This window comes from Pteropus vampyrus, unplaced genomic scaffold (genome assembly GCF_000151845.1).
Source record: "Pteropus vampyrus isolate Shadow unplaced genomic scaffold, Pvam_2.0 Scaffold43, whole genome shotgun sequence".
Lineage (NCBI taxonomy): Eukaryota > Metazoa > Chordata > Mammalia > Chiroptera > Pteropodidae > Pteropus > Pteropus vampyrus.
Window position 1 is genome coordinate 960,604 of NW_011888824.1, and position 11,960 is coordinate 972,563.

Below are 11,960 nucleotides of genomic sequence, written 5' to 3' on the forward strand. Positions count from 1 at the left end.
AACTTTAAAAAAATATATTTTTAAAGAATTTTCCTAAACTGTTTATGAATTAGTTTAAAAATAATTTGATGGTTTTAAGTTCGTTAATTTGATTGGGGAAAGGATTTTCCTTAGAAACATCTTATCAACAATTAGCTTGAATTACTGTAACCTACCTTTTCAAAAAAACAAAAAACAAAAAACTATTTCTTTTGAAATATTTATATTTCTACATAATTTATAAAAAATTGTGTAATTTTATACACCATTATTTAATATGGTTATTATTTCTGTCTCAAAATAAGTAAGGACCACAAATTGACATAAACTAAATGCTTACCTTGGAACAATGAAAAAAAGATATTGTTAAAACATGATCAGTACCTTTGTGTCAGTTATTAAACTATTGTCTCTGAGCTCTGAACCCGCCCTTCCTTATTTAGCCTTACCATACTGTAGCTGAGACTCAGCAAATATATTTCTCTTTTGCCAGCGAGATCCCTGTTAGGTATTTCCAAGAAAGGGCTCCAGAGAAAAACTGGGCAGCTGCACAAAGGGAAAGGAACTTACCCTGTGTTATTTACCCATAATTCTCACTGGTATTGCTCCAACTATAGCTAGTTCCCCCTGACAGCGGCCACTGGTTCCAGCAGCAATTGGTTCCAGTTTCCATTATTTTCCCTCACTCCTGGAATCGGTCTCACTGCATTCCCTTGGAGGTAACAGCAAAGCTGGACAGTGTCCCCTGCTTTGAGGCCAGAATACCAGCTTTGCAGAACCCCTTGCTGTGTGTCGTAGGGCACCTACCTCCTGGGAGATCCAAAGGTCTGGGTCTCAGCTCCATGGGTCCCTTCTTCCCCCAGCCTACCCCAGACTGAAAGTTACTGCCTTTGTTTTTCCTCACTATTGCCTTTCCACCTTTTATTCCTTCAAAACTGTTTAATTCCCTATGTTAAATTCTCTCTGTTAAAATAACTGGTGTAATTCCTATTTTCTTGATTAAATCCTAATGGACACAAACTATTTCTGTATTTTCCCCCTACAATGTTGCTTTTACATTAGACTAAGACATGAATGAGAAGAGCAAAAGGTACCAAGTTAGGAGCAACTATGAGGCTGATTTTTCTTAGAAAAACTGTATATTTCATGAACTTGCTGCCCATAAAACAATTTGTTTATTATCCCCTTTAATTTAATGTACAAATTTTATACAGTCTTACATATACAGTTTTAGATTCTATAAAACCTAAAATTCTACAAATTTAATTTTACTTTGAAGGTTAAGTATAGTATACAGTACACAGAAGTAGGTACACAATAGCATCACAATAAATTTTTATATTAAATTTACTATACCAATATTAGAAAAAATTAATTTAAATCTAAATTTGGACAAAATATTTTCATAAAAGTTTCATTTATAAAGATAACCACACAACAAGCAATACATCATAGCTTGTTATCTTTAGGACTTATTGATATCAACTGCCAGCTGTTACTATTGAGTTCAATAATCAATGTTTTATGTGGTGCCTAGGTAATACAACAATGTATTTAGATAAAAGCCCAAAGTTATATGTTACATTTCTATTTTAAAGCAAGTTTGTCGATTCTAAAGGTACTAATTTAAAAGTCATTTAACAGTTAATATGAAATAAGAAATAACAAAGAGGTATGTATTTTTTCATTAAATTTTTGGTCTTCCATTTAAAGAGTTTGGTATCTTAAAACAGCTTGAAAATGCTACCTTAAAATTTCCTCTTTTAGGCAATGTATTGAGAATTATTAATGCGAAATTTGGCTATGATAACTTTTCGGTTTTAGAACTCCATTTCAGTATTTTCATTATTTAAAACAAGACTTACTGCAATCATAATTAGAATACTACTGGGTTTAACATAACCATTTGGCTTCTAAAATCGCCAAAAGAAAATTTGTTAAACCAAACACCCACTATTCTAATTCTGCCCACCCAGCCCTGGCCTGGGAGCCGTACAGAATAACCCTTGATTCCCTTCCACATTAAAGAATCCTCCAAATACTTTAAGACAACTAATTCATCTCCCCTCTCTTCTCGTAAGCTAAGCAGACAGAGTCGTTCAGCCTTCTTCTCACGCTGAGGTTTCCAGGCTCCTCACCATCCTGACTTCCATCCTCAGGATACATTCCTGCTTGTCAGAATTCTAAAAGGACTGACTGCTATAGATCTAGATAGAAAGTTTTAGATTAATAGATCATCTGTTTGCCATTTTATTGGCTATCATAAACATCAATCAAAACTCAAATAGCTGAGCTTCGCAGCTAACTTCAGCCAAATATTTTAAATGCTTAAAAAGTATAAATTTTATTCTTGCTTTAACAGTCAGATGTGAGACATCAAACTGAAACTTGATGTAATTTACATGGCAAATGCCAACATCAACTCTCTAACCACAAAGTCGGAGGAGAGGTGGGCCCGGGGGTGGGGGTGGGGGCGCGGCAGGGGGCGGGGGGTTACTGCTGAGACCTGTAAAAAAAAAATGAACCACCCTTTTCTATCAGATTCCTTCCTCCCTCTCCCATCAGCGGTAAACTGGGTGAGCTCAGTCTCTCTTGGGAATATAACACTCTCCCTCCATCTACTCTAAACATCCTGTTTTTACATCGCTTTCTCCTTGGCACTGAATTTTCTCTGTATAAATATCTTAGGCTTACAAATGCCCTTCACTAAATTCATAAGTTTGGAGGGCAGTGTGTAGAAACAGAAATTTGTATGTTCTCAAATATTTTTGACTCAGCTTTTAGTAAAATTTACATCATTTATATCATAGTTAGCATAGACTTTAAATTGAGGCTATATTTATTCTTTACATTTTCATTATATATAGTTCAGTATCTGTCTCACTATTTGCTAATGGCAAAAAAACTTTACTATGTCATGGAAAGGTTGGTTTTAAGAGTATCAAAGTCTGCTAACTTGTACCTTTGATATTGTAAATGTTCGTTATACAAAACTTTATTTGCTAAGATGTTTGTTGTAGAAACCGTTTGCGGGTGTCGAGTTGTAACTGCTGCCTATGATAGGACCTTGAGGCAACTGCCATTCTTGGTGGTAATTAACTCCCTCTTACTAGACTTGGCTGATTTAGCTCTGTAAATTGCCTGTCCAGTATGGAAGGAGTGTGACTTCACTTGTTAGACTGTGAGCATCAAGATATTTTACCTTGATTTTTTCCTTTCAGGGAAAAATAAACACTGGGATCTAAAACATTACTGTTTTTAAAAGTCATGTAAATTAAAAAGAAATCTTCCAATAATAGGGACCATCTATCATCATTGTATCTTCCATAACACCTGGCTCAGAACTTTCAAAAATGTGATGTGCTCAACAAGACTAGTTGAACCGAATTATTCTTCATAACAGCTCTCACTTAAGGCTAAATTTCAATGCCACTAAAATGGCATATGAAGGTTCAGAAGAAATCAGAGAATTTTCATTTCTTCGCTAAGTTTGGAAATATTTGTTCCAGAATAGATCTACTCTTACATACACTGAGTATCCTCTAGAATAGTACCTGACGACTTTTGGTTGCAGGTGACAAAAATTTAACTCAAGTAAGTTTAAGCAGATGCAAAAAAAAAAAAAAAAAAAAAGCTTCATGTAATGGAAAAGGTCTTGGTCATGGCTGAATTCAGAGGCTCAAAAATATCAGGACTGACTCTCTCTCTCTCTCTCTTTCTCTCTCTCTCTCTCTCTCTCTCTCTCTCTGCTCTGGCCTCTTTCTTCTGTGCTGGCTTCATTCTCAGGAAGACTCCTCCTCACTCCCTACCAACTAGCAATCTTATGCTTATTACATCTTTTCCACTCACAACCAAAAAGGAAAAAGAGACCCTCTATCAAATCTTAGGGAAGACTCTAGTTGACTTTACTTGGACCACATGTCTGTCTTAGGGCAGGTAAACAAGGATCATGATGGACAGAACCCCAAGGAGAAGGGGAGGGAGCCCCCCAAAGTCAAGGATGCTACACAAATAAATGTTGGATGTCTACTCAACAATTTAAGGTTTGAAATTCTAAGTCCCTTTTTGCCCTTCCTGGGCATGCTGGAAATAAAACCATAGTCCTGCTGACTTCTAAGGTGACTGCAGTTATATAAAATACTCTTATTTGTCACAGGGAGATTATATATATTGTATCTATTATATGCCAACCACAGTGTCAGGCATTTTATAGATATTAGCTTATTTAATTCTCACAGCAAATAGATATTTAAGATGAGGGTACAGAGGCTTAGAGAAGTTACATAGTAAATATTAGAACCAAGCTGAGTCCATCTGTCTCCAAATCCTCCTGCTTTTAGGGCTGTGAGTTTGCAGCTCTTAGTTTCTTTACTGTGAGCCTCGGACATCTGTGGATGAAAGCTCAAAGACCTACATATTAGGCAGGGCCAACCTAATTAAACAGAAGGTAATTATCTACAGAAAGTGATTTATCAGATGCCCTGAAATAGTTTTACCAGTTGCCCAAAATTCCTCCATTAGAGATATTTTGGGCTAAGTCATTACTACTGCTTAATTTATTTTGCTATTTTACTACAAATACTTCCCAAGAGCAAATGAGATAATTTAGTCTTATTAAAATGCAAATGCCCCAGGAAGGAGTAATATATAAAACTTTCTTCTATTAACCAAAACTTTTATGCACATCAGATTCCCTACTCCTTTTTTACATGATTCCCAGAAAGAAGACACAGGGACAGGTCAGATCGCACTAACTGACAGGGCATCTAGGGAGAGCTCACAGCAGCCAGTGACTAGAAGATGGAAAAGATTCTACAACCTTCTATTCCCAATCAAAATTACTCGCATCTGATCACAGAATCTAGGCAAACTCTAAGAAGGTCTGAGAACAGCAACTAAAGGAAATACAGTTACTAAATAGCCTATGAATAAACAAAGGGAATCAGGGAAGTAAGATGGGAATAGTAACTATTAGCTCTAATGTTCCTATACTTAATTTTAGAAACATAAACCTCTTAGGTATACATTATTTAACAAAGGAAAAAATCTAATCTTGAGTGACTATGGTTAAATGTTTTATATCCCATAACATTACAGCTGCTACCACAATATCACCCACAGAAATCTTATGTAAAACAGAAAGCACCATGGGCTTCACTGTGCTTCACTGCTTCAGAAAGTGGGTAGCACATAAGCAGCCGCCTAGGGTCCCAGCCTCCTACCAGCTCTCAGCCCCATGGTAGTTTCATCTCCACTTCTTAAATGTGAGGAATTGTGGCCCAGAGATGTTAGCAACTTGCTCAGTGTTAGAAAGGATATTATAGCAGAGATGGGTTTATCACCCAGGTCTCCTTACTCCCAATCCTATGCTCATTTCACAATAAAAACTGCATGTCAAAGGATAGGCCACACGTTTTTGACAGGCAGCAGCAGAGCTGGAGTCATGCTGCATCCCCTGTGTACAAACACATTTCTACAGACACAGAAGGAAAGTGAACGTAGCTGTCCACTGATGGGAGGTTCCCTATGACACATTTCCTGGGGCCGATGCTATAGTGTCCAAGTGAGAAGCTGTTAAAATGTTTCTCTGGTACATTCAGTAGCCAAAGTTCTTTACAGGTTACGTTAACCAGAGTCATTCCAAATTCTGTCCTCTGATATGTTGACTTATACTGAAGTTCTCTCATACTCAAACCTAACAAGAAAAGGGTATCATTCTCTTCATTAGCAAACATTTAGATTATGCCTCTTCTAGGCAAGACACTATGTTAGTGTCTGGTGCCATGAAAGATGTACATGACATGTGTCCTGCATAGGGAGTGCTTGAAGTCTATGTGGCGAGACAGAGCACACATATGAAAGATAACCTCAAAGTCAGTGTTTCTAAGTGCAAATGAGAAGAACAAAATATAAGGCTAGACGGTTTCTAGGAAGCCGTCTGGAGAATTGGAAAATCTAAATATAGACTTGCCCGAGTATAACTGAAGAATAACCACCATGGTCATTAATGTTCAAAAATTTAAGTATTCACCAGACATGAAATTAACACTGCTTGTTCCCCAATTTATATATTAATGTTATACCATCAAATTCTAAATCATCAGAAACAAACTCTCTTGACATTTGACTCATATTTATCAAATGAATACTATAAATGGTCCTGGTAACTCATCCCACACAAAAAGACTATATATTTCATACTTAAAAGTAAAATATGTATGTATTGTTAAAACGCAAACAGGAAAAGAGCAAGTAAAATGTTTTCTAATTAGTTACAGTGGTGTCTCTTTAGTTATTAAGTTTTCTTTGGAGGTTTACTTAATGAGATTGATAAGGCACAATGGTTGGTAAGTCTGTGCAACCATATACCTATTCTTGGATGTTCCCTCCAGGAAGTGCACTACGAGAAATTAGGTAATTTAAAGAAAACAAGCACTATATAAGAATACAGCAAAAACTATACTAGAGACTATCTACCACATCTGTTAATCCTACAATACCTACAGTAATATTGAATGTTAAGTATGTTCCTGTATAGCATTAGAAAGAGCTTAATCTTCCAAGAACATGCACTGACTGTCAGCATATTCTACTTATTGTGGCTGAAAAGTATAGAGTTTGAGAAAATGTTCAACCACTGAATTTAAATAAAAAGGGTCTAGCTGCTTTGTGCTGCATTAACTGAAAAATAAGCCATGATCAGTTCTAGTGTGTTTGACTAATCACCCCCTTTTCAAGATTTCTGGCTATACATACAGTTAACTTTCCATACAAATTTAGGCTTTTGCACAACTAGTTGATTAAAAAATCATTTTGTTTGCTATCAACAGATTTACAAAGTAGCATTAATAAATCAATTAAATGAGAAGACTTTCTGTCTACCACCACCACCAAGGGCAAAAGCAGGATAAAATAGCAGTGGGAGGGGAGAGAGTTCACTTGATCCTTACCACCTGGTCAGCTGGCTATGTCCTTTCTGTAGTTCTGGAGGACTGCAGAGGATTCACCTGTGTTTTGAGAATGACCTCCACAAATTTAAACTTTCACCAAAAACTCAATTCTCTATAATTTGAGGGCCACTGCTCTTTACAGCAGAATTAGAAGGGTGTAGGCATTTGCATTTTTGTGCTCTGCCCCCGACAGGTCTTCACTGAGCATGTGGCTCAGAGCAGGCTAAGAAAGCTACTTGCTGGGGACAAAAAGATGAATAAGACCCAGGAGGTTACTGTACATCCAGTAGCAAGATCAGAAGAATGCTGGACCCTCCCAAATGTCTTGTACATGTTATCAACATAACTTATGGATTGGATATCTATAGTTAGTGCTAATTTACATGTTTCTTGAAGCATGCTGGCTAATGAATTCTCTGCCATTGTTTTTTCAAGTCCCCTTTGTAAGAACTGTTAGATATGTATGACCAGCAGCATAGCAGTGCCTGCCAGAAAAGAGATTCTCTTTAGACCATCCTATAGCAGAGAAATTATCTCCAGCATTGGAAAACAACTGATGGGGTATGTGAATGCAACCCGGAGCAGATTAGAAGAAAACCAGTGAAGTAATGACAAAAATCAGACAAATGAAAAAAGAATGGGGAGAGAATGGGGAAGATCAGGGAGCCAGTGGAGGTCAATGAGAGGAAAGGAGGGGTACAAATGCATTGATTTCTAACTATAATTTGTGCTTCGAGACTAGAACTTTACTTCAGAGGCAGTGTCTTCACTTTCTTTTTAAAATTTGGACCTCGAGAAAGCAAACCCGAAAAGCACTATATACCACTTTCTGTCAATCAATACTAAGAAACATTATATGTAAAACACAAGACTTTGTACTCATATGATCCTGAATTAAAAACAACAACAACAACAACAGAAAAGGGCAAATTTCTCATTGAGGTGAAACCTGATTTCAGTTAGAGCCAAGAAAACTGCTTACAGATCAGGAGAAGATAAACAGAATGGAAGGAAAGCAGATGCTCTAAGGAAAACCTGGAGCAGTGGAACAGGAAGTAGAGCAGGGTGAGAAAGAATTCACTATCTCTACATCTGTCCATACCAAGGTTTTTCAGACAGACATATTCCTTAAGGAATGAATCAATAGACCCAAACCCTTAGGAACTACAAATAAATCATTCTGACAAATATCTGAAAAGTTCTGGGCTACCAAACAAATGCCAATGCTCGTTGTTAGAAAATGAATGATTTTCTTGTAAAATCACCCCAGGTTTTAAGATCAAGATCATCGCATACTGTTCTGTATCATTTTCACAAGTAAAATTTAGAGCATAGCTATTGACTCTTGTTAATAATCGGATGCTCTAAAGTGTCCCAAAATTTATTCCAAAACATTCTCAGGAGATTTTTTTAAAAAACTGGCTTATTTTCCAAGTGAATAGGTGTAGGCTATGCATTATTTATTTTATTTTTTTTAAAATCTTATCTCTGGTCAGTTTCCTGAGGAACAAGGAGCAGGAAATATAAGCCAAATGTGGACCTCTGAGTATCTGAACCAGACATCATGAGATTCTGTACACCGATTTAAATTTATTTAAATAAAGCACTGACATGACAGAAATGTAGCTTTAAATTTAGTAAGTATGACTGTATACATTTTATTAAAAAAGAAGTAAAAATTCAATGTTTGGGGACAACTAGCGTAAGGCAAATTCTATGCAGCACACTAATTAAAATACCAGCACTGTATTTAACAGAGAAAAAATTTAAGTGAATACACATAAGCCAGTGAGGAAAAAATTTCAGTACAAATATCATCACTTTAAGTTCTGTTTTCTGGACCATAAGCAAATAAGGACTCTGCCTGACATTCGTTTAAAAATATTCGGTGAGGTTTTTGCTAGAAGCAAAGTGGCATCAACTGTTCGGAGTGGTCTTACAGTTACACCTGAATTCTCTCTATGGAGAACAAAGCAGAGGACACATGAAAATATCTGCAAATGTATAATATACGTCATTTTAGAGGCAGCTTTACTTCTCTATATGTTATTAGTGAGGATTGCCCTGAAAATATTCCAATTTCAAATAAGCAAAATAAAGCCTGGTTTTTACAATATATCAAATGGTAGGCAGTGACTTAAAGAAACTCAAAACTAAACTACTCTAGACAGTAGGATAAAAATGAGCTGTAAGATTACCAATAGATAAATATCAAAAATGACCTTTCAGCATTTTGCATTTAATGTAGCCTATTTATTGGGTTACTGTACTTTTACAGTTAATTATTAACTACACACCCTCCAATTCATTTAAGAAATACACATGAAAAATCACAGCTGATTATTCTGCTATCTTTCACGTAAGAAAAATCAAAACTAGCCCTAGAATACAGCCACACAAAATAGTCAAGCACTTAGGATTCTGCACAGCACAAATCACACTTACTGATTTTTTCTTCATCCCTGGAGAAAGGAAAGCAGCAGAGCTGGCCCATGGCACTGGTGCTGTCTTTCCTTCCTTGTGCTCTTCTCCCCGGGCACCCCAAATAGAAACGGCAATTTACACCCGGGTCTGAGAGCACACCCTGCCTGTTCCACTCCGAGCACACAGCGCGTGCAGAGCCAACGCACAGCCAGGAGAGAAAAAGGAGAAGGGAACTCGCTGCAGTGAGCAAAAAGGCTCCACCTCCCCGTCCTCCAGCCCAATGCAACTGCTCCAGGACTGGCATTCACTGAAAGAAGTGGCCATAGGCTTGACTAATCCTCACAAAACTGTGAGCACTCGACCTCAGGTAAGTGCCATGTGCACTGTGTGGACATCTATACATGTCTTTAAGAAAGGTAATGAATAACAGGCCACAATGAGTCCTCTTCCTACAGACATACAGTAATTACACAGGAAAATTAGAAAAAAAAAAACATATTTTCTGCTGCTATTTAAAGAGGAAGAGCTTCCTTTTTTCTCCAGAAGATTTTAGTTTCCTTGTTTTATGAATAGGGAAACTGACATTGCAGAATACAGAAAACACAACTTGTATGAAATACCACCAACAACTTAAAGTGCACAAACAGTAGAAATAGCAGAGAAAGTGGGTGGGGGGCAGGAGGAGAGGAGAATATGGATTGTTATCTGCACTCCACAGCATATCTTTTAAAGTTAAAGATCTGCTTTCTGAACCACTGCTTCGTTCCCCCATTATAGCATTAATCAATACTATGAATTTTGAACTTGTAGCATCGACTATGTCAATAGCCCAGAAAATTCCCCGAATGGAGAACTGTCACTTAAAAAAAGATGAGGATGAACAGCACCTTTCTAATTAAAACCACAAGGTTATTAAGCAAATTCAGGGGCAGTAAAACAACTAATTTCAAGACACAATTATTTTGTACTTCATGATATGAAAAAAATTGATTTCATGCAACCATTCAATATCTGTTATCTTGTATAGAGAACAGCTTTTATGACACTGTAGGGATGAAAGACTGTTCTTAGTGCCAGAAATACCATTCAAATTCTTACTTTACTCCTATGCTTCCTAGCTAGGTAAACATACCTATTAACCAGGAATTGGCGGGAGAGAGCACTGGATGATAATGAACATTTCCACGGTTCTGAATGCAACCTATCTACTTTTATACTCATCTGAACAAAAAGTGTATGCATTCTGAAAGAATAAAAAATATCGATTTTTTTACCCCAAATATTATTTCTTGTGTTAAAGAAAGAAATATCTGTAGTAAATACTCTTCATTGAAGAAAATGAATTACTTCTGGCATTCCCGAATCACCAGCACTGGTGCAGTGATACAATCTTTAGAGTTAGGAAGTCAGAGGTTTAAATCTCAAATCTGTCAATTATGCAACTTTGACTTATTTGTCAGAGTTCTGATATCTTCATCTATAAATTCATCATAAAGTTTTAATTCATTCTTGCAAAGCAGTTAGTGCTTGAGAGGAGGGGAAGAAGAGAACAGATTGTTTGAGTACTATATCTACATGCACCTCAGCCTTTTCAGCATCAGCTAGCAATCTCGCCTCTTCCTCTTCCAATTTCCTGCCCTGCTGGCTGCCACCTTGAGTTACTGCTTATGTTATGCATGTGACCTCCAAGCAAGAAAGCCTCTCACCCCAATGCACTGCCCTGGAGATAACATTCTATGATAAACCCTAACAACTTCACTTTATTAATTAGTCCCTGTTGGCACTACTTCTGAAAATGTGCAATTAAATAAAATACATAAAATGTATTATTAACTAAGTAATAGCATCTACCTCGGGATATTTTGTAATCTAAAGGGGCTGTATGTTAGAAACCGTTTTTATAAGCATTAAAATTGAATTAACCATAATAAAAGATTAGAACACAGTTGAGAAATTCAAGACAGGAATTTTAAAACTGGCTTTTAATTGTGCAAATACTTAGCACATCGTTTACCCTCTAGGAAGGGATGGAGTCTGATTTCACGATCACTAAGGTTTCTGTTACGAAAGGCTATAATTTCTTATTGAGGGTTTATAGCTACTCCTAGCTCAGGATTTCCAAGAATGATCTTCATATTGCATAATTTTGATTTAAAAAAAGAAAAAAAAGATGATTAACTATATAATTAAATGTGATTTTCATTTCTATAAATTTCATATGAGTTTTCATATACATAAATTTTCAACTCAAAATAACTGAGATAATCATGTGTCTGGATTTTTCAGTTTAGAAAGCAAACCATGTATATTAAGAATGCCAGTGGAAAAAAAATTGATTTCTTCTCTTGCCATTTCATGTGCCCCCTCAAATCTGAATAGCGACCATTCAGAAGGACTTAGAAAGAGGCCATCATTTACCTAATCATTTGGGAATACAACAGTATGTAATTTACTTATACCAGCGAAGGTAAAGCCCCTCCTCGCCCTTCTCTATCTCACAGAAACAATCAAGAAGTGAACTGAATAAGAATAAACACTAACATTTACTAGACACTTACCATATGCCAGGCACTTAATAAGTGCTTTACATTTATTCATTCACTTAAT

The 11,960-nt window shown here is 36.5% G+C and overlaps 1 protein-coding gene across 1 annotated transcript in view; it reads right to left on the reverse strand.

Annotated features, from left to right (window-relative positions):
- AKAP7 (A-kinase anchoring protein 7) overlaps nucleotides 1-11,960 on the reverse strand; it is a 127,155-nt gene that overhangs the window by 22,308 nt on the left and 92,887 nt on the right. The window contains exon 8 of the mRNA XM_023529817.1: nucleotides 6,298-6,324. Coding sequence (XP_023385585.1) covers nucleotides 6,298-6,324 — 27 coding nt within the window. The remainder of the gene's footprint in view (nucleotides 1-6,297; nucleotides 6,325-11,960) is intronic.